We start from the raw sequence: 25,114 nt of genomic DNA, 5'->3' as shown, positions 1-25,114 counted from the left end.
GAAAATATTATTTAACACTAAAAGGAGAATTGATAATTAAAAGTGAACGGAAATAATTGTATATGATATCATACATGAGTCAATTTTCCTCTAAAGTCTAAACCAAAAATAGGAAAAAATAATAATTGCTTTTGTTACCATCAATAAATTAAAAGCTAATTTATTTCTCTTGAAATTTTTTCCACAGATAGGGCTTTTACTTTCTTTGCAATTTGCTTTCTTCAATTCAACTGAATTTTCACCTCCCAAAAATTGCAGCAATAAGGGAGGAGTATGAGTATGGGAGGCGGAGATGCTAGTGTTCCGGCGGGAGACAGCGGCGATTCAAACAAGGTGAGTAACACCGGCGCCGGCGGAGGTGTTACAATCAACATCCGATGTTCTAGTGGCTCGAAATTCTCTGTGCAGGTCAGCCTCGATTCTACCGTCGGATCGTTCAAGTCTATTCTTGCACAACAAGCCAACATTCCTGCTGAGCAACAGAGATTGATCTATAAAGGTCGGATCTTAAAGGATGAGCAAACACTAGAAAGCTACGGTATGTTAATTATAGGCTCTTTTAATTTTATTTTATGGCGGAGCTGATAAATTGCTGGTGCGTTATTAATATATTTTGGAGATTTTGTTTGAGTTTAATTGCACTGTTATAATTCAGAGTTGGAATTGTGATGACAAAATTAGCACAGCTCAATAAAAAACTAAAATGAAAGTGCAGAGGATAGAACTAATTAGAAGCAAACTCAATCTAAGAACATCACCATTAATTTGACCCACAAAGATACCTCGTACTTGTGTGTAAGAATATAGCTCAGCTATGATGATGAAGAACACTTGAATAGCGAAGAGGAAATGAATTGAGATAGATAGATAGAGAGACGGAATTTCCAAAATATTTCCCGACTCTGCACAGTAATTTCACTGTGTTTATATTAGGGGTGTGGTCTAATCCCTTGAGGATGGTTCCCATGTGACCTATTTAGCTTGATCTGCTCATCTGGATCATGATAATACTTCCAACTTGAAATTTGCCTTTTCCTAAAAGTCACGTATATTTTACATGTAATATATTCTCATTTATACGATCATGTATGGATCCATTAGTTCCCAACTGTAGAAACTAGGATATTGGAACCTAGAGGACAAGATGATGCAATAATCAACCCTTCTTCAATGTTCCCCTTTTGCATACCTGTTCATACCCAAGGACTTTTGGGACTTCATGGTTCAGCTTTAGAAGATCTAATTGATGCTTACTAAATCAATTGCGTTGTCTTTTTCCGCAGTTAAATTGTCCCTTATAAATCAATTCCATAGTCTGAATGTGCTATAGCTAAGTGTCCAATAGTTGGATGGCATGCATGTTAGCCGCATCATGTAACATTGCACCAGATGCATTTCGGATCGAGACAACTGGAGAATTAAGGTTGTGAAGCCACATAAAAAGTGATGAGCGAAGAAACCCACACGAAAGACATCATTGTCTATGCGCATAGGAAATATACTACTCTCATTAGTAAATTACCCGTTCTGCTAATTGTCCTAAAATAGTCCTGTTGTACCAATATTGCCAGCTTTCTTCGATGAATTTTTAGTGTGTAATTCATATACCATTTTTTTTTTGCAAGTTCTCACATGAAAAATCTATGACAACAGAAATAAACCCTTCACTTTGAGAGTCCGCTATAAGGAAAAACCTTCTAATCGAAGGATTCTGGCTAAAACTTGGTCCAAGTTTTGACTACCAACATAAACAACCATAGGTGTGATTCAAGGAAGCGGGCGCTCATTCTTTATACTATTGTGCAGCTCCAATATAGCTCTCATTTCCGCAATCTGGAGTTTGCATTTATGATACCTAAGACATACCCAAGGTTTCCTTTCATCTTCATCTGGAGGTCCCTTCAGAAAGCTTGAATGAGGAGCACCCTGGGGGGATGTGCTAACAGAGAATGTGAATTCTGTAATCAGCACAGAAAATCAGAAACTGCCTATTAGCTTCTTAGTTAGCAACTTATCATAAAAACCATTCACTTCTTCCCACATGCTGTGTAGCAACTAGCAAGGGATCACAAGTGTAAATGGTTGGGTGTACTTTCCTCTTCTGGAATATCATGAATTTCCTTGGAATCCGAAGTCCTTAGTCTTCCTGTCTGTCAGTCTCATCATCCTTATGCACAATTCTTCCTAAACCTCTAATGTCAAAACTCTTGACTTTGACTTTGCCGTTTGCTAAATAAGATGTCTGTGTCTGGACTCTGGAGTTGTTCCAGCATGCTTTTCAGTACTATCACCATAGTCTTTAGGAAGATCTACAACTTCTACTTTGATCTCAACCAAGTCTGTTCCACCTTGGTCACGAGAGATAAAACCATTACTACTTCCATTTCCTGCTGGAATAGTAGTGTTGTCAGACATATCTATATGGATTGAAGCAATATAGTTCTCTGCCACATGCATGTTTACATCAGTCCAAGCAGTTAATCCTTGTGAAAGTTCAGCACCAGTAGACACATTTTCATGAACGAGGCTATCATTGCACTATTTTCCAAAATTTGTAGTGTACTAGGATATGAATGGGTTGAGAATATAGCTGGGAGGTAGAAGTTTTAAAGACCACTTGGCTCCTTTTAAGGAAAGCCTCAAAAGCCTTTTCCTGCAACCTTGCCTGCTAAATTGTTTGGTCAAAGTGGTAGGCCTAAATACCATGATAGACATCTTAATTTCTTCTTTCAGTCCATCTGTGAAACTTGAAAGAAAGTAGGCGTTATTGACGTGTTGTACTGCAGATCAGTCATCTGCACCCCAAGGCCTTCAAACTTCTCAAAGGTACACTTCAGCAGATCCCTTTTGAGCCAGCCTAATCAACTTTTCTTCAAGGTATCTATTGTGTGTGGTGGATGATCCTCTTCCCTACTTTAAACTTCATTTCTAAGCCTGTCATTTTAGACTAAGTTTCACGGACTGGGTGCGGTTATCCAACATGGTTGCGAATCTGATGGTCGGATTCGGCGAAATTTTAATTTTAAGATTCAGGTACAAATATAGGTTCTGGGATTCAACTAAAAGAATTCCAAAATTATTAAGTAGAGTTGTAAAGATCTTCTAGGTCGTCTTCACCAAATCCTCAACTTCTTCTTTCATGCTCTCTGGTTCTTCCCTCAAAAAAGAAAAAGAAAGTCATTCAAGCAAGGCCTTCCACCAGCTCTCCTTACAGATCATTGCTAGTGTCTTCCAGAAGTTAGAATACAACCGCTTGAATTCTTAGTTTCTCTTCGTTTGGCCTGAAACATGAAGCAACAAATATTGACAAAGAGGAAAAGCTAAAAAGGACTATAATATTGAAGGTATGCCATTTCATTCTGAAAGGGTAGTTCAAGTGGAAAGCTACCTCCACCTTCAACCTTGAGGTTGAGGGGTTGGGTTCGGTCAGGAAGGGAGCAAGTGAAGAGGGCCAATATTGACTCCGAAGGAGAGGGGTTGAGGTTGGTAGATGTAGGTTATCGTATTTAAAATAACAACAAAGAGAACTACCAAATTCAAGGTAATTGAACTGAAAAAGAAATAAACAGTAATGAAATTTGAACTTTGAACAACCAGATAAAGCTTTCAAATCTGCAGAACGAAAGGAAAGAAGCGAGAAGAGGAGAAAGGAATTCAGAAGAACGGTGTGAAGGATCCGGAATTCTACTATGCCTCTCTCTCTGCTTTAGCTAGATTGTTATATTAACTACCCTTAGATCTCCACCATTCAAGTTTCTTAAGCCAGAGGTAATCCTGACCGTCCACGTCTCCCAATGTTTTATTTGAAATTTCCCGGCTTGCTTAGTTGGTCTTGGTATCGAACCCTTTTGAGCCCATTACATATGGATGTAAATTTCTTCTGATAGAGGATTGGTAGCATGCGGTTTCAATTTGGTTATCGAACGAAACCGGCAAATTGGAGGTGTGAAATGAATATTGAAGATTAAGGAGTGTTATCAAAGGTGCTCGCCTTAGTGCCTTTTGGAGAGAGATGAGGAGTCGGTGTGTCACCTTTCGTTGTGGGGCGAGAGATATGAAAAGGGCGAGCGGAGGTGCTGAGGCTTTTTCTGGAAAAGAAAGAGACTACAGCTTTTAATACTTAAAATTTTATTTTTAGAGTTCTTTTCCACTTACCTCTTTTGAGTCGATTACGCGACTGTGTTCAACTTAGTTCTCCATCTTTGTCTTCAGACTTCAGCTGTGTGCAAAGGTACGCTTCTTCTCTTTTCTTCCTTCTCCTTTCTGCCAACTGGGTACTGGCAGATTCTTTTCTTCTTTCTTCCTCTTTTACTTTCTCCTCTGTTTCCAGCTCTTTCGTTTTCTTTTTTCTTCTTGCATATCTTCTTCTTTCCCTTTTTTTTTCTAATTTCTGCTAATCCGGTTTTTTCCTTTTCATTTGCTAGTCCATTTATTTTTATTTTCTACCCAATTGAGTTTAGTTTAATACTGATTAATACATTAATTTTTTTTTGATGAATTAAATATTCCATTGAAGAAGATGCAAATTAGTTACAAATGTAGAAGCAAAAACAGTAAGATGTTTTTGCCTATAAATAGTAAGATGTTATTGCTGTTGAGATTTAATGTATAATTGATACATTAATTTTTTGCCTATAAACATTAAGATGTTATTTTTATTTAGATTTTGGTTATTTATATATGCAATTAAATATTTTAACTTTTTGGTATTAATTGGCGCCTCACTTCTAAAAGGTGAGCGCCTTGCCTCTTGCCTCGGTGAGGAACGCCGTTGTCGTCTTACGTCTTCCAAAACACCTAATGACCATCTCCCCAACTAGCTTCAAAATAAATGTGTAGTAGTAGTTGTTGGTTCTGTATTGAATTTTTGTGTTAGGGTATTGCATTTAATATTTCTTTACTATAATGATCGTCTTACGTCTTCTAAAGGACTCTACTAGTCTTTGGGATCTCCCAATCATTTAGGGGCCTTCTAGAACTCATATTCCGTCCCTGCTTTGACCAAACTTCTGCCACGGTGCCCCTTTGTTGGCTTCGATATATGTAGCAAGTATACAGTCTGCTAATATGCTTTTAGTATCTACTTCTAAGCAACACAAGTGTTTCTTGATAAAAAGAACATCGGCATTTGGTTTACTTGATAACATGTTAACAAGGCAGTGAAAGTGAGGTGCTGCCCGGGAGGAGTGGATTAGTGGTTTGTTCAATGTGCAAGAACGCCCACATGAGCTGTTTGGCAAATAATAGAGGGGTAGTCCTAGTTTCGAAAAATGATTGTTTGGAAGATTTAGGTTGATGTTGGGATTGTTCGCATGATAATGCCAAACATGCTAACCAGGGAGGTGGGGTAATATCTTCTTTGGCTTGGCTTGGTTGTTAGTGCCATCAATTTAGAAACTGACTAGTAGAACGTGTACACTGCTGTTAGCCTCAAGTGTCTGGGATATTGAGGGGATAACTAAGGAGTTCTGAAGTAATTGCTTTGACTTGTGGGAAGCTCTTGTTAAACTATAGTGTACTAGTAGACCATTTAAAACTAAAAAGCTTGTTAAATGGGATGTGACATGAATTGACAAGTATATGTAAACCTAAGAGACACGAGGTCTTTTTTGTTGTTTTACAGTGTTCACTCTATCATAGTGTTCGACTTTGTACTAGTTGTACTTGAAAAGTTGCATTAGTATTTAGTATATACTGGAAAGATGTTGTGCCATTGGATTTTTCCCTTCTCTAAAGAAGAACACTAAAAATGTGAAGTGAGCTGGGTAAAGTGGGGCTTGTATGACTTGTTGAATGTAATATGTGATTTCACTTTCCTTGGGACATTAAGCTGTATTGATGTCATATCTTCTTTTTTTCTTTTGAGTGTGAAAGGTGTAAAAGTTTGGGCTTATGCGACTCTTTGTTGGATGTATTGTGTGGTTCCACCCTCCTTGAGACACACAGTTTTGCATGGAAGGAATATCTTCTTTTACCTGTGATTAATTTCTACTTCTGCATCATTTGTTACACGAAGATACTCCAACGCCTATCAAGTTGTTCACAATCGGTTAATTATCACTTCAAAATGTTCAAGATTGAGTTTAGAAGTGGTACACCGTTAGCACTCAGTGCTGAACTTCAGTTATATCTGCTTTTGCATCGGCATGTAACAATTTATCAAGCTGTCGGTGATAATTGTGGTGATCTAGCTTATTTTAACTTTGTGCTTGATAGGTCTGGAGGCAGATCACACGGTTCATTTAGTTCGAGGTTCTGCCCCAGCTCCCTCTGCAAACCCTGCATGTGCACCCAATGTTGGAGGTCCAAATACTGCTCAGAATGCACCAAGAAGTGCTGCTTCTGATGCAGGTGGACCATTTCCAGGATCAGGCCTTGGAGCTTCAATGTTTCCTGGTCTTGGAAGTGGTGGCGGCGGCGGTTTGTTTGGAGCTGGTCTTCCAGATTTTGAGCAGGTCCAGCAGCAGTTGACTCAAAACCCTGACATGATGAGAGATATGATGAATATGCCTCTGGTTCAGAATTTAATGAATAACCCTGAAACCATCCGTAACTTGATCATGAACAATCCCCAAATGCGAGAGATCATGGATCGTAATCCGGAGCTTGCTCACGTACTCAATGATCCTGCTACTCTTCGACAGACAATGGAGGCTGCACGAAACCCTGAACTTATGCGTGAGATGATGCGCAATACAGACAGGGCCATGAGCAATATTGAATCTTCTCCTGAGGGATTTAACATGCTGAGGCGTATGTATGAAAATGTTCAGGAGCCATTCCTAAATGCATCAACATTGTCTGGAGATACGCGAAATGATGCGGGGTCTAACCCGTTTGCAGCTCTTTTGGGAGCACAAGGTGGACTAGGCAGACAGCAGGCAAATAATCCTCCAACTGCTGGTTCTGAGACTACTGATAATCTGCCTGCCCCAAATACTAATCCACTTCCGAATCCTTGGGCATCTGCAGGCAGTTAGTTCTTATCATCTCTTATTCTTTAATCATTTTGACTAGCTAGAGTAAAACTGTGTACTTTTTTTTTCTTAAATGGTAATAATTGTATTCATAAAGCAGCACAAGGATTTTTGTACAAGTGGCGAAAAGAGCCAAAAACATAGCCCTCTTGTAAACTTTAGAGGGACTGCATGAATTCTTGTTAAGTTTCTGCCTCATTTGCATTTTGCCTTTTTACACCAAAAGGTCAAGTTACATGATACAATCTATACTTAATCATGTGCGCTGATTTTTGTCTCTCCTAAAAACATCTCGAAAGAGTCAAGTGTCTGCTTCTTTTGGTTTTCTTTTATTCTATATTTTTTAGTTTAACTGTTTACTTAATCTCTTGTTTTGACTTCTATAGAACTTGGGATGCTCCTGCAATTAATAGCTACCTTCTTTTTTCTCTTGTATTTCTTGAGATATTTTTGTACATCATTCTGCTAAGGTTGGGTATGAAGTTCTACTTGTGCAATTTGTGTTTACAACTTGAATTTAATGGTCATCAAGCACAATGATTTCTTATCAAAATTTGTTTGCTGCTTGTTTACTGTTAAACAATAAAAGATTGGTTGTCTTCCCTTTTAATTTTTCGTCTACTAAAATATTTTGAAGTTTCTTGTGAGCTTCTTAATGTTGATTTGAGGTATTTTAATCCTTCATGTTGTAGACATAATTATGGTGTAATCTTAGGATCCTTGAGTAATCATATTTTGTCATGCCGTATTTTTGACCTATATTTCTCACAGAGCCATGTTGTTGGATAAGTATGTATGATATGATTATGTTCTTACTTATACATTGACCTTTTCAGCTGGAGCTGCCCAAGCCAATACCGCTGCTAGGTCAAATACTGCTGGGGATACCAGGGGTGCACCACTTGGCCTAGGTGGGCTTGGTTCCCCAGGTTTGGAGCAAATGCTAGGCGGCATGCCTGATACTACTTCGCTAAATCAAATGATGCAGAACCCTGCCATCTCACAGATGATGCAGTCTCTCCTTTCAAATCCACAGTACATGAACCAGGTATTTATTTATTTGTCTGATTGAAAATTTGCGTGCAGTTGTTAAGTTTTGCTGTATTTCTGTTTCCTTTGACTCTCTTTGTCTCTACTGACAGTAAGTTTCTCATTTAACCTGGTGATTAGGTTTTAGGGATGAACCCACAGCTTAGAAGCATGCTTGATTCCAATCCACAGCTCAGAGAAATGATGCAAAATCCTGAATTTATTCGTCAATTGACATCGCCTGAGACAGTGCAGGTAAAGAATACTTGCCACACTTAGAAGGTCTTGCTTGCTTAAAATATGCATCTGGTGCATGAGATATAGCAACTAAATGGCATGGGTGATCTCATTCAGTTTTGCTTGGTAACAGTACAACTTTTGTGACTTTTTATCATTAATAACACTTGAGAGGAGTGCATCCACTTGCAAGATAAACCTAATAGGGAGTATGAAATGACCCAAAGAGACCGTAAACCAAATACAAGTGAACAGCGGATGCCGACACAGTACTAAGAAAAAAACAGATTCTCGTCTACTCTTTTTCATTGCTATATTTCACAATGACATTACACCAATATGTGAATCCGTAGTTCTGGGGTAGTTGGTCCTGATAACTACACTTGGAACTCCGAAGAAAAAGAAAAAAGGAAGTGGGAGGGGGGTTAAACTGCTATTGTTGGAATGTTTGGTAAGAGAAATGGCTTTATGTGGGATGCAAAAAGAGGTTAATGTTTGTATGAGACTGAGATTTTGTTATAGTGTTCCTTTATAATCCATCTGCCTTCTTGTGACTTGTACATCTTTTTCTTTCTTTTTAGCAACTTATGACTTTCCAGCAAGGACTTGCATCTCAACTTGGGCGTCAGCAAACAAACCAGTAAGCTGGTTCTTAGTTTCTTGGATGGCAAAATGGTTCATGATTTATGTTATACGGGTTGCTTATTTTACTTGAATTATCAAACTCTTGCCTTTTTCACAAATAAGTTTGCCGGTGAAAAGAATTTTCCTCTCATATTTTCATTTTTACTTGCCAAAAGATGGAGAAATCCTATCTAGTTGAGATGAACTTGTTACTGTGTTGACAAAGTTTCTTTTACTACTTGCAGACAGCCGGGCCAAAATGCTGGTGGAGCAGGTAAACTTCCTATTCTTTAAACTTTGATATTCTTTATCACCTTGATCAAGTCATTCTGAATTAGTCAGCATGATAGCTGGTATTATTGTGTTAATAATGTTGTCTTGGGGAATATAATTTTTCTGGAACATTTTTGTTTTCAAAGTTTGCTCTGATCTTGGCACAATAGGGTCCTCTGAGAAACCCACACCTTCAACTTCCAAATTCTCCTGAACATTATTCCTAGTGTAAATAGACACTTAATTTGTCAAGTTCTTATCTACGATGCGGAGACATTATGTAATATTAGTTTATATGGCTTATGGAGTTTGGGTTTCAAACTGAATTCTTGACTGTGAAACCTTTATCAGGTTGTTAAAGAGATGGCTATTGATTGTCACTGATACAATCGATACAGGGAACTACTGAATCTAATAATTATATGAAATTCAGGGTTGAAGGGCAAAGTAATGCAATTTCTGTTTATGAAATTATGTTTTAGCTAACTCACATCATGGGGTCGTTTGAATAATTGCAGCACTTGACAACTCGGGAATGGAAATGCTTATGAACATGTTTGGTGGACTTGGGACCGGGGGCTTGGGTGTCCCTAACAGATCTAATGGTTACTTTTATCTCTTGCTTTCCTTCTTCCGTTTTTCTCTCTCTTTCCCTCTGACTCAACGATTTTTCAACTTTACTCTTGATGTCTGTTGCAGTGCCCCCAGAGGAATTATATGCTACTCAGCTAACGCAGTTACAAGAAATGGGTTTCTTTGACACTCAAGAAAATATCCGGGCACTGACTGCCTCCGGTGGCAATGTTCATGCTGCTGTAGAGCGACTTCTTGGAAATCTTGGACAATAGTGTTAGTCTTCTCTTCTATAAGACAACACTACTGATGGGGTCTGATGAAATTGATTGATTTTGGACACAAGGAGCGTCAGCGTCAAATCTTGTTTGAAATAAATATTAAAGATTTCAATTTTTGAGCTAACGTCTCGTCTTTTGTCCCCCCCTATTCTGTTTTCACTTGGACTAAAGTAAACTGATGGAAGATCTAGTTGTTGAGTTGTCTGTACATACAATGTTAAAAGCGGTTACATTATATGGGCCGCAAGAGATTTTCTGGACGTTAAGTTAATTTTCAGTTATATATCACAACTCACTGAAGTTATTATTCAAAAGCTTGCATAATGTGTTTCAGTGTTTGTATGAATGTTTGTTCAATTATTTAGTTGAAGAGTCTTTAATTGTCTTTATCTAGTTGAAATGAAATGTATGGTGATCAGTTGTCACTTGAAGGGCAGCAAGATGTTTCAGCACAAAGCATGAGTTTGATTTAAAAATGACTAGCATATAGTGTATGGAATTTGAAAAATGTCTTTTTCACTTTTAGAACAAAGTACAAGTTTGTTTACAATATAGTCAAGCCATCCAATACACGATGTGGTGCAGTGAATGGAGCTCAAGACTCAATTTCGAGTCCCAAATATGGACAAGTCCTTGGTAGAGTGCTCATTCCCCCCATGTGGCACGGATTCAACTTAGCTAGGCTTCAATGTGGATACTGAACACTGGTATGTACCAACGTTGAGGTGTTTTCGGTCATTATATCTAAAATAATAAAAACAACCACCATGTTTTCCAGTAGCTAAATGAGTGTATGGATACCTTTGATAAATTACAATAACAGTGGTGCCATGCAATACACAGAAGTGACATACAATACAAAATTGTAGATGAAAAAATTATGATGAACAATATTAACTTGATCTTGTACTAAATGAGAAAAGAATGAAATTTATACACACATAGCTATAAAAGGCCAATTTCTACTTGTCATTTTCCAGATCCTGACCTGAATCCTTGGCCGTTTGTCTGACGAGGTGATTGTCGACTTCTTGGAGATTGTCTGTGACGATGAGATGAAGAATGCTCGGATTTGCTTTTCGATTCTTTTGGATTCTCCTTCATGGCTTCGATCTGTTCCAACACGTTCATTACTTCTTTCATTGAAGGTCGATTCTTTGGGTCTACCTCTAGACATTTTAGAGTAATCTGAGCAGCAAGGGTTGCTGCTTTTGAAGAATATTGGCCTTCCATCCGAGCATCCATAATGGACTTCAGCTTCCTTTTGTTAGACAGCATCGGTTTCACCCAGTCCACCAATTTCTCTTGTCTGTTTGGTCTTTTGGTGTCGAGGGCTCGTAAACCAGTCAGCAACTCAAGCACGACCACTCCAAATCCGTAAACATCACTTTTTACATATAGATGACCTGTTGACATAACAAAACAATCCTCATTAACATAAATCCTCCCTTGGGTTCATCTATCGTATTATTTTGTTGTACTGCTCTTCTGTTCTGCTACCGTCTGCTTTTTCTTATATCTAGACTGGTTTGAACTGTTTTTTCTTGAGTCGAGGGTCTATCGGAAACAACCTTTCTACCTCTTAGGTAGAGATAAAGTATGGGTACACTCTTCTCTCCTCAGACCCCACTTAATTGTTGGAACGAATAAAAAAGGAAAGAGCTTCGGAACAAAAGGAGTAATACTGCAAATGCTTTCCTGCGTCTTGCTTTTGTTTCTACCGGGGTTAGTTCCCAACTCTTATGTATCTATACTAGCAAGTGGATATTATAGCAGATTGGTCAAATTCGAAAAAAACTATTGTTGTTCAATTTACGATTCAATAAGGTTTGCATACACACTACCTTCCTCAGACCCCACTTGTGGGATTACACCGAGTATGTTGTTGTGGTTGTATGTAAAATTTGAACATTTCTGGGAGATCTTGGAATATGTTCAACGGGTTTATTCACGAATTACTTATGAAAAAAGGAGAAAAAACGGAAGGCAATAAACAACAAAGAAGTTAGTGTGCTAATTGGTTGACATATAGGAACAATCAGTTGTTGGGATATCTTATAGATTTATGGTCCTGAACTGGAAGTAGACAACAAATCTAACAAGAAACGGAACTTCATCAACCAATTAATCCATACTATGGTCATTGCTCCGATTACACCCCAAAGCAACATTCGATCAAGGCCAGAGCTAACCGTTCAACTTAGTACCATAATTCAGAATCATTTTGGCTTAAATAGCTTGCAGTTTTTTCTAACAACTCCACATGGAGATTTTAGATTAGACGCATATAATAAAGGCTCAAGAAAGTGCTCACCAGTTTCAACATATTCTGGAGCAGCATAACCATATGTGCCCATCACACGAGTAGTTACGTGTGAGTTACTACCGGAAGGCCCCAACTTAGCTAAGCCAAAATCTGATATTTTTGCATTGTAATTCTACAAAGCAAAAGGTGCAAAGCAGGAAGTTTCAATAAATGGCCAAATAACAAATGAAAAAGAAACATTTCACGAAAATTTATCAAAACATGAAACTAGAAGCAGAGATGATATTCATGAAATACACAAGTACTTGTAAAAGGCAGCCTGGTGCACTAAAGCTCCCGTTATGCACAGGTCCGAAGAAGGGCCGGACCACAACGGTCTATTGTACGCAGCCTTACCCTGCATTCCTGCAAGAGGCTGTTTCCATGACTTCAACTCGTGACCTCCGGTCACACATGGCAACAACTTTACCAGTTACACCAAGACTCCCCTTCTACATGAGTACTTGTAAATGTTCAAAATCAGGAGTAACACAATAGGTAACTCGCCGAACAAATAAAACGACAAGGAAGCAGATCTTACCCCATCAAGCAGTATGTTTGAGGCTTTGAAGTCTCTGTAAATAACTTTCTTTTCTGAAGTATGTAAGAACGCTAAGCCCCGTGCTGCTCCTATGGCAATTTTGAGCCGCAAGTCCCAAGAAAGCGGTTCAATAGCAGCACTCCCTACAAAGCAAACACGCTGAAGGTCAGCTCACTGTATAATTAATCGAGCTATGGTTTATTGAATTTCTAACACTAACTTCTTACTTCTAAAAAGATGGTTTTCCAAGCTCCCCTTGGGCATAAATTCGTAAACGAGTAACAGTTCCTTGTCCTCATGACAATATCCCAGTAGTTTAACAAGGTTAGGATGCGAAAGCCTTCCTAAAAAGTTCACTTCTGACTGCATTTTAAGCGAAACGGATTATGAGCACTATATAAAGAATCTAACTTGAAAGCATAGATCACAATAAACCAAAAGATTGCTAAACAAAAAGAAGAATATTCCTACTACAAATAGAATGCATAACTATACAAACTGAAATTTTCGGGGAAAAAATGGTAGCAACAAAGAACATAGTAGACAAAGCAAAACATGATCTAGCTTGAAATTTATCTCAATAACTCCATCCAATTGGAATCAATTTTGTAAAACGGGTTGTTTTTTTCTTTCTGAAGCTGGACACGAAGAGCCTCTAAGATAGAGAAGTTGTTGCCAATAGACCCTCAGCTCGAGTAAGCAAATCCAAGAAAGCTAAATTTGCGCAAATGAAAAGATCAATCAGTAGTCTGTGAACTATCAAATCCAACATTTAAGTTTCTACTTGACAATATGCAAATTAAGCAACCGAAATCCAATCAGTATCGATTCTAGAAGAAAATTCGTATAATGTATTACATATATGTACAAAACCATTCACTTAGACCATACACATTTTACTATTTTCTTAGTTATTTGAATTGTATTAAGCAAGCATAGTAGACATCCTGGTTTCTTTGATGGCCTTGCCTAACCAACAACCAGTGGCGGAGCCAAAATTTTCATGGAAGGGGTTCAAAAAATGAAGTAGACACACTAAGAAGACGAATGGGGTTCAACATCTACTAGTGTAATTTTTCCACTAAAGGAGGGTCAAATGAACCCCCTCGCCTTACCTGGTCTTGCCCTCTGTCAACAACTACTCAAGACAATTACTCACTCACTCTACAAACCGTTAGCTCAACATTTGTGCATTTTAAAGCATTTTCAGTAAAAGGGAAAAGGCCTAAGTATTGGCTGCTTCGACTAAAAAAAAAAGAGTCGAAATTAGTGCCAAAGAATAATTGTTTTATCATTGTATCAAAAATCTCAATTGTTTACCTGCCACTCTTCAAATCCTTGAGTGCTCTCAGAGTTCAACTTCTTGATGGCAACAATCATTCCAGTGCCAGCTTTAGTCGGAGCAAGCGTCTTCTCATCAACCCATCCTTTATACACGGTCCCAAAACCGCCAATCCCCAAAACTGAGTCAGACTTGAAATTCTTCGTGGACAACTTCAAATCAGAAAAACTATAAATCTTTAAATTTGGAATTGGCAATATCTCTCCGTTCAAACATATATCTTCACTTGCAGCTGCTGAGAAATTACTACATCCAATACTGCCACTCGTGGCCGAGTAGCCAACACCAGTGCTGTAGCTCTTTGATGTATCTGCACATATACTAACTACCATGTAAATCTATAATTCGAATCTTCTCACTCTCAGCTAAGCATAAAATCCATAATTACAAGAATTAAGACATCCAACAAACTCATTCACGAGAAAAAAGTTGGTTACTAGTTCTGTTCGTTACATTCTTCATTCTTATTCTGTTCCCGAAAAAATGTCTACCTTTCTATATTTACAAACTCCGGTAATGACATGTTCTCATAGCCATACAAAATGTGATACATATATATTTAAGAATGACAACAAGTTCTAAGTTTGTTATGTGCCAAAAATGTATATACATATACACTATATGTTGAGTCCATCTGGATCCATTATGTGTTTATTTTGACGTTCCTTAGTGAAAATCTTGACTTCGTCATTGAACATCGGCCATCGTCATATAAAATGATATAGAGGGAGTACAAAAACAAGAAAAGAGGGGAAATTCCAAAGTACTCGGAATAGAAATTAAGCACGAACAGAACTAAGACGTTCAACATATTCGTTCACAAGAAATTCAAGAATTAGTTACTACCTCTGTGCATTACATTCTTTCCTTCTTAGTAATTAGTATGTTCCGACAAAAGATACCACCATTCTATATTAATAAAATTTAAACTTCTCATTTTACCATTAACAACATGCTCTCATAACCACATAAACACGATATATTTAAGACAACAAGTTCTATTTTCGTTATATGCCAAAATTTTGTTCTTTTAACTCTGTCCACAATCAACCCTTCGCCCAAAAAATTACAGTGTCTAGATAGGTAAATCATATCTTATGTTCAATCTCTCTCAGTCTTGCTCATTCATGTATTTACTTCTTTATATTAATGAAAATCGTGACTCTATCATCCAACATCCTTATGTACCCTTGAACGAAAAATTACACTATTCATACACAGTTAATATTTGCACTCTTTTTTAGCAACTATGTAATTCCAACAATTATATATAAGACCACAAGATTAAAAAAAAAATTCTTTTAACTTCCTTAAACTCTGCGTCAGGTCAAAAACAAAACAAGGTTGAAAAATACTCCAACTTTAATTGAAATTGATATCAAACTTGCGCTATTTAATACTGTGTTTTAAAGGTATATATGTGTTCACGTGGACACATTACTATTTACAATGATACAATATACATGATGGCTATGTGGTTACATATATACGTTTAAAATACACTTATTAAACAGTACAGAGTAAAAAATCTTCCATAAAATTTGATATCTAACAGCAATTTCGATTAAAGTTAAATATTTTAAGACCTTTTTTCCCAAAAAAACAAACAAATTGAAACCTAATAGATATTACTATGAACAACAGATGCATAATTTGTGCATAAAAAGTACCTGGAGTAGATGGTCTAGCTGAGAAGCTAGGGTAAGTACTACTAGATTTAGAGTTAGAAAGCTTAGCTCCAAAACAATTCCCCATCAAAAATTCTACACTTAAAATTTAATTTTCCCTTTCACTTCAATAATATTAGTAACATAACTAAATTGAAAAAGTTTGTGTGGGTAAAGAGTTCAAAGGAACAAAGAAAATGAATGGAAATTGAAAGCAAGAAGAAAAAAAAAAGGATATTAATTATTATCAATCAATGAAAGGGAAAGAGGAAGAAAGACTTTTTCTTGGTGGAATTTTCCAAGAATTGATAGTACTCTAAAAATTTGGTTTTTTGAAAATGTTAGAAAGTGTTGTCTATGTAACAAAGAAATATTGGTTTTCTTTTTTGTTTTCTCACTTCACCTCCGTTCGGTCGGTCGGTATTGTTTGTTATGTTATGCTTTTTTAAAAATTAATTTAATTAATTTTTATAATTAAATTGGATCACATTAATTTGATATTTTAAATTTTAAAAAAATAAATATTCTAAAACTATATGAAAAATACTATAAATTATATTTTTTTACGTATTAATATGATGAAAAAAATTAAAAATATTAGTCGGAGTTTCTATAATTTAACAATAAAAATAAAAATAATAACAAATAATACCAGACGATGTAAGTATTTAATATCTACTTTAAAGTTTAATTAATTTGTATTATACGATGTAAGTATTTAATACCAGACGATGTAAGTATTTAATATCTACTTTAAAGTTTAATTAATTTGTATTATACGTTGTAGAAATTATTTCTACTTTGATATCTGCACTCAAATTTAAAATATTTTATTAAAGATAAAAAAAAAAGCTTCAATTATATAATATTTAATAATACGAATTACGTTATTTATGCATATTCTTTACTAAATTTCTAATTTGGCTACTCTTTTATTTTAATAATATATTAGCCTCTAGAAATATATTTTTTTTAATATAATTTCGATTTGAATTTTAGAAAAGTTATTGCATTTTTAAAAATCAATTAAAATAACTATTTATAATAGATCGCTTCTTTTAAGTATTCAAGTTGATTTTAAATGATACGATATCAAGATATTTTATTTTATATAATTAAATTATTTAGTTAATAAGCATTTGAGAATATGTATTACACATTTATAAAATTATCTAAGTATATATATATATATTATATTAAAGACTCAATTAAAATATACCATAATTTACTTGTCCAAAAAAAGTTCTAAAAATATGCTGTTGAATTGCAATGCATTTAGAATATGCTTTAAAATACATAAAATTAGCAAAAGTCAATATTAATCAAATGTGAATATGTATAATTTATTAGACTAATTTGACCATTGAGGTTTAGATGACTGACACGTAGCAAGGAGTAGACCATAAATTTACTTAACAACCCTTCTTCTTAAATTAGTTGCTTATATTATATGATTTTTTTTTTAGGAAAATTGTATATAATAGCAAACTAATAACCTAAAATAAATGGAGTAACTAGGGTTTGATTTAATTGTACTCCATAGCAAACGTTAGCTAAAGTTTGCCAGACGACTTCCTCCCAAAAATCTCGCTCGCCACTCTCCATTCTCGCTCACCTCTCTCACTTTATACACAGAAGTGTATAAATTCTGTTTCTGTTTTATATAAAGCGAGAGAAAATTGTATAAACACATGCAAAAATATATATCTTCGTGTTACACACTTAATTATACAATTTACAAACATTTTACTTCAAATATTACAGAGAAAAAGGCCAACGAATTATACAATTGCGAATTATATAATTGCAGTGAAATACAATTTTCTCTAGCTTTATACAACAGATGTGTATATATTGTGTTTCTGTTTTTGTATAGAGCGAGAGAAAAACATATATCTTCTTGTTATACACTTATAATTATGCAATATACATACATTTTAATTCGATTCAACTGTATGCAAAGCAAATTTTATAAAAATATTGCAGTGAAATAGGCAGCGAATTATACAATTGTGCATTATACAATCGCAGTGAAATAAGATAGCAAATTATACAATTGCAACGAAATAGGCCAGCAAATTATACAATTTAGGCCAGCGAATTATACAATTGTATATGTATAGCGAATTATACAGTTTTATGTTTGCTATGAAGCGCAATTATGCAAACTTTGCTATAACATACAAATATAAATTTTTTATTTCTATACGTGAAAGTTGCCCTTTTTTTATCACTTCATAATTTTGATTACATTCAAATTTTCTCACATAAATATACTATTAATTATTTTAAAATTTAAATTGTAAAAAAATCATAAATTTTTTTAAAAATTATATACATCCTATCACAGTTAATCCTATCAATGATTATTCAAATATTATCCCTTTGAATCTTTACAATCTCTCTCTCTCTCTCTAATATATATATATATATATATATATATATATATATATATATATATGGAAAATGCACAAGTATCGTCTAAATTATAATCGAAATTTCAGAAAAACACATTAATTAAACTAAGATTTTATTATCTCTGAACTTATTATTTTTGTAATTTTATGCACCTTTTTTATTTACGTGGCATTCAAATATCTCTCACACGCCTCAATTGCGTGAAGTTACAGGGTATGTCATGTAAGACAAAAGATATACAAAATTACAAAAAAAAATTCAAATTATTATAATTTAAGGGCTACTTACGCATTTTTCATAATATATATATATATATAGTACAAGTTGCACAAAAGATATTTTTATAAAATTTTAACAAAAGTTAGCAAAAATAATAGTTATATAGGCACTGAAAATTATAGGGACGAAACTAGTGCGTGTGCCATTAGAAATATAAAATACAATAATTTATAATGAAAATAAATAATGGAAAAAAGTACATTTCTTTGTTTTAAAAAAATAAATTAAAATCAATAGTTTATTTGACCATTGCTTTATTCTCTCTGTGTATAAGTTTCTACAAGTGAAACTTATCATTGTAGTAAGAATAACATAAATATTCTATAAGTAAATTTTATTTTATATTTAGTTTATATTTTCAAATAATGACTTTTTAAGTAAAGTTATAAATTTAAATATATAGCTTGAACTAAGGTTGTTAAATTATATGAATATTTTCTTCTTCATCATTAATTAATTATTAAAATGGATGACTTGCCTAGATTTGGTCATTTATATTTCTTGACTTAATCACTAAGAATTGGACCCCTTTTTTCATTAATTTTTTTTTTCAAAAATAAATTAATATAGGTGTGGAATGTGGACTTTTTTTATTAGAAAAAAGCAGCATATAGCTTTCAACGTCATTCAGTGTATATTAAATTAGTAAACAAAAAAGTGAAATGAGTCAATTATTTCAACATTTGGCTAGTGTGTAAATGATTTATTTTGATAGCATGAGATATGTCTTCATATCTGTTCCGATTAATTTAAATTTATGTTTAAAAAATTACTTTTCAGATAGAATATTTATTATTAAAAATAATTATGTATTTTTATTATTATAATTAGAAATTGAAATCATGTAGCTCATAACTAGAGAGATATTAAAATACAATAATATATATTCATATTTTGGTTAAAAAAACAATTCTTTATCAAAAAAAAAACTATATTTAAATTTTATGTTATAGGTTGGTACTCTTTAATTTATTTTGTTTGTTTATGAAGAAAAAAACAATATTGACTACATTATAAAATTATTAAACTGCAATAAGAATTGACTATTATTCTTTTATGATATTATCACCTAATATGAATCTTTCTATATGCCCATTTTTGCATTTTTAAAATTACTCCTTCCGTTTCAATGTAAATATCTTGCTTTTCTTGTTAAGTTTAATTTTTTTAAATATACATATTTAATAATTTCTTAAAATTTTTAATATTTTACATTACATGATATAAAGATTCAAATGGCATAATTTTAGCACTATACATATCTTTGAATATTTCTTATTCTCATCTATCTTAGCGCTTTGAATGACAAATTTACTTGATATTTATTGCCGGTGAGAGATATTCCATTACGCCGAAGTTAATTCAGACGTTACGATCATAAAAGATATTCTTATTCAGACTAAGACAATTTAATTGAAATAATAGGAATAATTTTTTTTCTTTAAACTAGATTAATCACCTAGTAGTAGATATATTTGATAAGAAAAAGTATGGAGAAAATATTGTATTAGCTAGCATTTGACCATAAATATTTATATGCGTGTTCATACGAAATTTCAAAATTTAAAATCACAAATTTAAAAAATTAAGAGTTGAATTTCAAACTTTAAAATCTACGATGATATGGTCAAAGCAGTCCTATGTTCACAACTTATGGTGGACCAACAAAGTTTGGTCAATTGAGTAATAGTTATATTACTTTTGTTATCAAAATTTTCAAACTGAAAAAGAAAAAAAGAGAAAAGCCAATTTCTATTTTTTCAGTCAACTTTGCTGCTTCTTTTTTTTCCACATTTTTTGCCCAAAGAATTGAAATTCTTGGGAGAAAAAAAAAACTTTGCAAACAAAAGAAATTAGCAAAAATTGAAAAAAAAAAAGAACTTATTTAAAAAGGGAGTGTTTAGTGTGAAGTAAAAAAAAAACATGTTGATAAAATTAATATGTAATCTAATAAGTTATTCATGTTATATATTAGGATACGTAATATTTTATGTTGGAGTATATATATTTGAAAATTTTAAACTTTGTTTATAAATCGCATTTGATGAGTGAGTTTTCTTTGATTAGTGTTTCGTTGTTGTCCATCTAAATGGCGTTAATATAATTAAGCTATTATTATATACAAAAATCTAACTTTATTATGTCGAGTGATTTTGTTAAGAAAAAAATAATTTCACACAAAAACAACCTTATAGGATAAAAGATGTGAGATTTGCACTTTAATGATAATTTGAATGTAAGTTCCTTATAGGTGGCCTCTTTACTTTGAATTAGACAGTTTTCACCAGAGAAAATCACTATTTGTTAATAATGATAAGGTTCTTATTCTGTCCTTTTCAAATCTTATTTTATGGGACTATATTGATAAAGTAGTTGTTGCAATAAAGCAAAGTTGAAGAATGGAAAAAAAAATTAAAGCCATAGTTTGGCGCTTTGGCCTTCAATATAATACACTCGAGGCTCGTTTAGTTAGAAATAAGTTGTCCTTCAGATTTTATTTCAATCAAACATGTAATAAAACTCATTTTATATCATTTATCCCTCCTATTAACTAAGCCCTTGATTGTTTGGTAGCTAGTTGAAGTTATACATAATTTAATATATGCATAACTCACCTATAAACTAGCTACTAAACGAGCGCAAGATTCAAATAAGTGAATCTTGTTAGAGAGGTTTTAATGACACATATAGTCAAAAGTGATGCCTTTTCCACTCAGATGTCCAGAAAATAACTTATAATTAATAAGTTCTACTTGCTACTCCATTGTTAAAGCAAATTCCACTCATGTGTATGCCAAAGTTTTCAACAACTAATAATGTCATAAGAAGCTTCACCTTTTTTTTAAAAAAAAAAAGATTGTCATATATATATATATATTATACAACATATCTTTTTTTTTAATGTAGAAGTTTGAAAAGTGAACCATAAATGTGTTTTACTGATCATGTTTCTTTGTGAACTTCATTTTTCTTTATTACAAGTATACACTAACTTGGGAAATGAAACACTTACTAGATTCTAATCGAGATCTCTGATTACAGATGGAGAATTTACAACCATCTTACCATATCACGCGATGCATTTCATGTGTGGATAGTAAGACATAGCCTAAGGCCAACAAAAAAGGAAAATCACACAGTAATGACACTAATCAAAGTGAATTAAGCAAAAACCAAAACTAAAGAAATAGCCAAGAGTGAGAACCAGAGACTATAAACCTGTTCCTATTAATGTCTCAAAATGCATACTTACGGGGATATAATCATCATCATACAGTAATGACAGTAATCAGAGAAGACAATGTTTAACAAGTGCAAGACTAATCCACAGTAGAAACAGGTATAGAAAACATGTGATGCTTAAAAATGCTTCACATTGCAAAGTATTTGGCATCAGTGTTGTGACCTTGACTCGGCTCGTCTAGCTTCATCTGGATGAGAAGGAAATAGTTCAATATACCTAGATCCAATCTTCATATTGTCCTTGCACATAGCTTTCTTGGCTTCTTCAGTAGAGGCGAATTCCACATAAGCCTCTCCAGTAGCTTTTCCATCAGAGCGGTATGCAATGTGTACCTTGTCAGGTTTAACATTAAATTCCTCACCGAAAAACCTGCCAATATCTGTTTTTCTAACACTGTATGGGAGACCTCGCAATTTCAGTATCACAGAGTACTCCATATCATCTTTGTTCACTGACCTCTTTGGTCGAGATAGAGGAGGGGAACGATATTCATTATCCTTACCTCCTTCCTTCACCTCAGCAGCTACAGCTTGGTAATACTCTTCTTTCTTACAGCTGAAAACTTCCACATATCTCCTCCCCATGTTCTGTCTGTCCCTTTGAAGAGCATAATCAACTTGCATATGACCAGCAAAGACAACAAAAGCCTCCCCAACGAACCGTCCATCCTTGTTGACCAGGAAAACATCCACAATATCCAGGCCAGCAAAGAACTTGTGAATGTCAATTTCAGTGCAGTTGAACGGAAGACCCCTCAAACGAACAACAGGAAATCCAGAGGGCTGAAATCTGCCGCTGCCATAGCCATAAGGCTGGTGATAACCGCTTGAACCGCTGCTCACTGCGAAGCAGGGATTTGATTCCATCATTCTTGGTCTCTTTGAGCCATTCTCGTACCCGTCCGAAACCCCCCCGCTCCCCAACATTGCCCTTCAATTATGATACCCAAAAAGGAAAAAAATCCCCCACTCAACCTTGTTAATGAAACCAAACCCAACCCATATTTTTCCTACAACCTAGTTTCCAAATACCACTTATTCTATAAAAAGAAATCACAACATTTCACATGCATCCCAAAAAATATAATAACAAATTAACACATATTACATAATTGAAACAGAAATGAACATACTCCCTATGTTCACTTTTACTGTTCCCAAAAAAAATAAATTACTTTTACTTGTCACTTCTAACGTAACATGAAAAGACAATTGAGTAATTTTTTCATGTTTTACCCTTAGCATTAATTACTTGATCCCGAAATCAATTTTCAAAACCTTACACTAAACATCAAGTAATATGAGCATTATGGTAAAATCCTCATATCAAACATTGTTTCTTAAGGGGTGTGCAAAGTCCAAAGTGGACAAGTAAAAGTGAACGGAGGGAGGGAGTACTGAATAAGAGACATATTCTTGGGATTATGCCATGCTCAAAGAATAAACTTAGAAGAAAGAACAAATTTTCCAAGAAAGGAGATACTTTCAGTCCTTTTATGGTTCAAAATCTCTAGCAGCAGAAACAAATTAGCACACATAACCAGGTAACCACATCAAAAGACCATCATACAACTAAAAACTTTTCCAGCTTTTATGCAGAAGGGAAAAATGCCCTAAAATCATTAAAACAGGAGAGAGTCTACCTACGCGACTATGTAGATAACTAATATGGTATCTTAAAGACTTAAGCTATCCTGTGATCAAGAAATTTGCATTGGTTACCATAACCTAAAAACGTGATAACTATGTGAACTTAAAAGTTCAAACATTTCACTTATAAGGTTCTTATGTTGAGATAGAGAATCTCCCTTTAAGAAATTGTTGTTACTCTATCAACAACCCCTTAAAGGTCGGATAACAACGGGAACTGAAAAAAAGTCAAAGGTTTTGTTTTTACACTTCTTAGGTCAAAAAGAAAAAAAGGAATCTTAAGACGAGGTATTATTTGATGAAGTAATACCTTGTATTAAGGAATCTTAAAGCTCAAATGCTTCCCGTTCCACCAAATAGAAAGGTCTTCTTTTTTCGTTTGGTCAGAGGGGTTCGGTTACAGCCTTACATGCAGGTTTAAATTCGGTCAATCAATAAACTCTCAAATCACAATTCCAAACTAGTAGCAGTTTATGGTATGATCTTCTTCTTTTGGTCAATCAATTAACTCTAAAATCACAATTTCAAACTGTTGATGGTCTGATCTTCTTCTTTTTTATGTCCGAGAAATCCATGTCGAGACAACTTTTTGGGCGGCCAAATGCATTCTTTTATACTCTGGGATGATGCAACCCATTCTCCAGACCCCACCCCCACCTCAACCTTTACCAGCTTAAATATTGAACTTAGTTCGCATAGAGCTCAAACTTGTACCTTGGAAACCAGTCCCTCAACCTTTCCAGATGAGCTAATCCCTAATAAATTTAATAAGAATAATTCGTCTTTTAAAGTTACTAAATCAATCCTTTGTTCTACAAAAGTGTTAACCAATAATGACTACATCCATAATTTCTCCTGCGTGGTTCTTTAAATACCATGTTGCTCTAACTCTTCAAAAATGTCAACTTGTGTTGACGAATTCTCCAAAAGTAGTGTAATTTAGGAAACTCCGACACAGGTGAGGCATCAAAAGTGAAGATTCTCCACAACTCGGCTTAAATCAAGCAGAGGTTGAACAAATAATCAAGCAATTCAGTAATTGCGCATCAAAATCAACAAAAAATATCAATTAAAACAAATGAAATCGGGGAAATAAGGCGGAAAAACACATCAACAGAACAAAACGCCCAATTCACCTCTTCAACAAAGCATTAAATTTTATCAAACCAAAGGGAATTAGGTAAACTTACCTTCTTGATCCGTACATAGCTATTAGAAATTCACTGAAAAATCTGAAAAATTCAATCAATTGGCTCAATTTGAAGCTCCGGTAAGGAACCCTAGAGTGCACCTTCAAAGGAAAAACTCAAGACAAATGAAAAGGACTAACCCAAGCTACGGGTTAACCCGGTAAACTTAGCCCATGAAATTATGACCCGTCAATCCGCTTAGTTAGATAGATTATTAAGTCGAAAAGTTATATAAAATAATAAATTATTAATTTAAATTAAATGTTACAAGTTATAATCATAGTTTCATTTAATTATAATTAGTAGCAAACACTTTGACATTCGTCTCCTCCCCATAACTTTCATTCGTCACTCTCTCTTTATACAAACATAAATGTATAAATCATTTTTTGTATAAAACGAGAGAAAATTGTATATACAAATATAAATACATATTATTTCGCCCTATACACTTATAATTATACCAAAACAGATCTTCCGCTATC

The 25,114-nt window shown here is 34.2% G+C and overlaps 3 protein-coding genes across 4 annotated transcripts; 1 reads left to right on the top strand and 2 right to left on the bottom strand.

Moving 5' to 3' along the window:
* On the top strand, window positions 1-10,308 carry LOC101265008 (ubiquitin domain-containing protein DSK2b). The gene is made up of 8 exons (XM_004234466.4): window positions 1-538; window positions 6,217-6,975; window positions 7,814-8,025; window positions 8,148-8,261; window positions 8,825-8,883; window positions 9,113-9,141; window positions 9,659-9,745; window positions 9,840-10,308. The coding sequence occupies exons 1-8, from the start codon at window positions 274-276 to the stop codon at window positions 9,986-9,988; spliced, it is 1,674 nt and encodes a 557-aa protein (XP_004234514.1). The 5' UTR covers window positions 1-273; the 3' UTR covers window positions 9,989-10,308.
* Window positions 10,309-10,764: 456 nt separating this feature from the next.
* On the bottom strand, window positions 10,765-16,268 carry LOC101264704 (probable serine/threonine-protein kinase PIX13). Its single transcript, XM_004234465.4, has 6 exons — window positions 15,853-16,268; window positions 14,161-14,492; window positions 13,068-13,203; window positions 12,841-12,983; window positions 12,309-12,432; window positions 10,765-11,400 (listed from the first exon to the last, which is right to left on the bottom strand). The coding sequence occupies exons 1-6, from the start codon at window positions 15,935-15,937 to the stop codon at window positions 10,964-10,966; spliced, it is 1,257 nt and encodes a 418-aa protein (XP_004234513.1). The 5' UTR covers window positions 15,938-16,268; the 3' UTR covers window positions 10,765-10,963.
* A 5,476-nt stretch (window positions 16,269-21,744) lies between these two features.
* LOC101264406 (uncharacterized) lies at window positions 21,745-24,819 on the bottom strand. Of its 2 annotated transcripts, none has more exons than XM_004234464.5 (2): window positions 24,630-24,819; window positions 21,745-22,720 (listed from the first exon to the last, which is right to left on the bottom strand). In XM_004234464.5, exons 1-2 carry the CDS (start codon window positions 24,644-24,646, stop codon window positions 21,940-21,942), a joined length of 798 nt encoding a protein of 265 aa, XP_004234512.1. In that variant the 5' UTR covers window positions 24,647-24,819; the 3' UTR covers window positions 21,745-21,939. The 2 variants fall into 2 exon arrangements, with proteins under 2 accessions (XP_004234512.1, XP_025885593.1); XM_026029808.2 differs by having other exon boundaries at window positions 21,745-22,631; window positions 24,630-24,802.
* Between the last annotated feature and the right edge of the window lie 295 nt (window positions 24,820-25,114).

The sequence above is a fragment of the Solanum lycopersicum genome, chromosome 3, assembly GCF_036512215.1.
Source record: "Solanum lycopersicum chromosome 3, SLM_r2.1".
NCBI classification, from domain to species: Eukaryota; Viridiplantae; Streptophyta; class Magnoliopsida; order Solanales; family Solanaceae; genus Solanum; species Solanum lycopersicum.
This window is presented reverse-complemented; position numbering and strand designations above follow the sequence as displayed.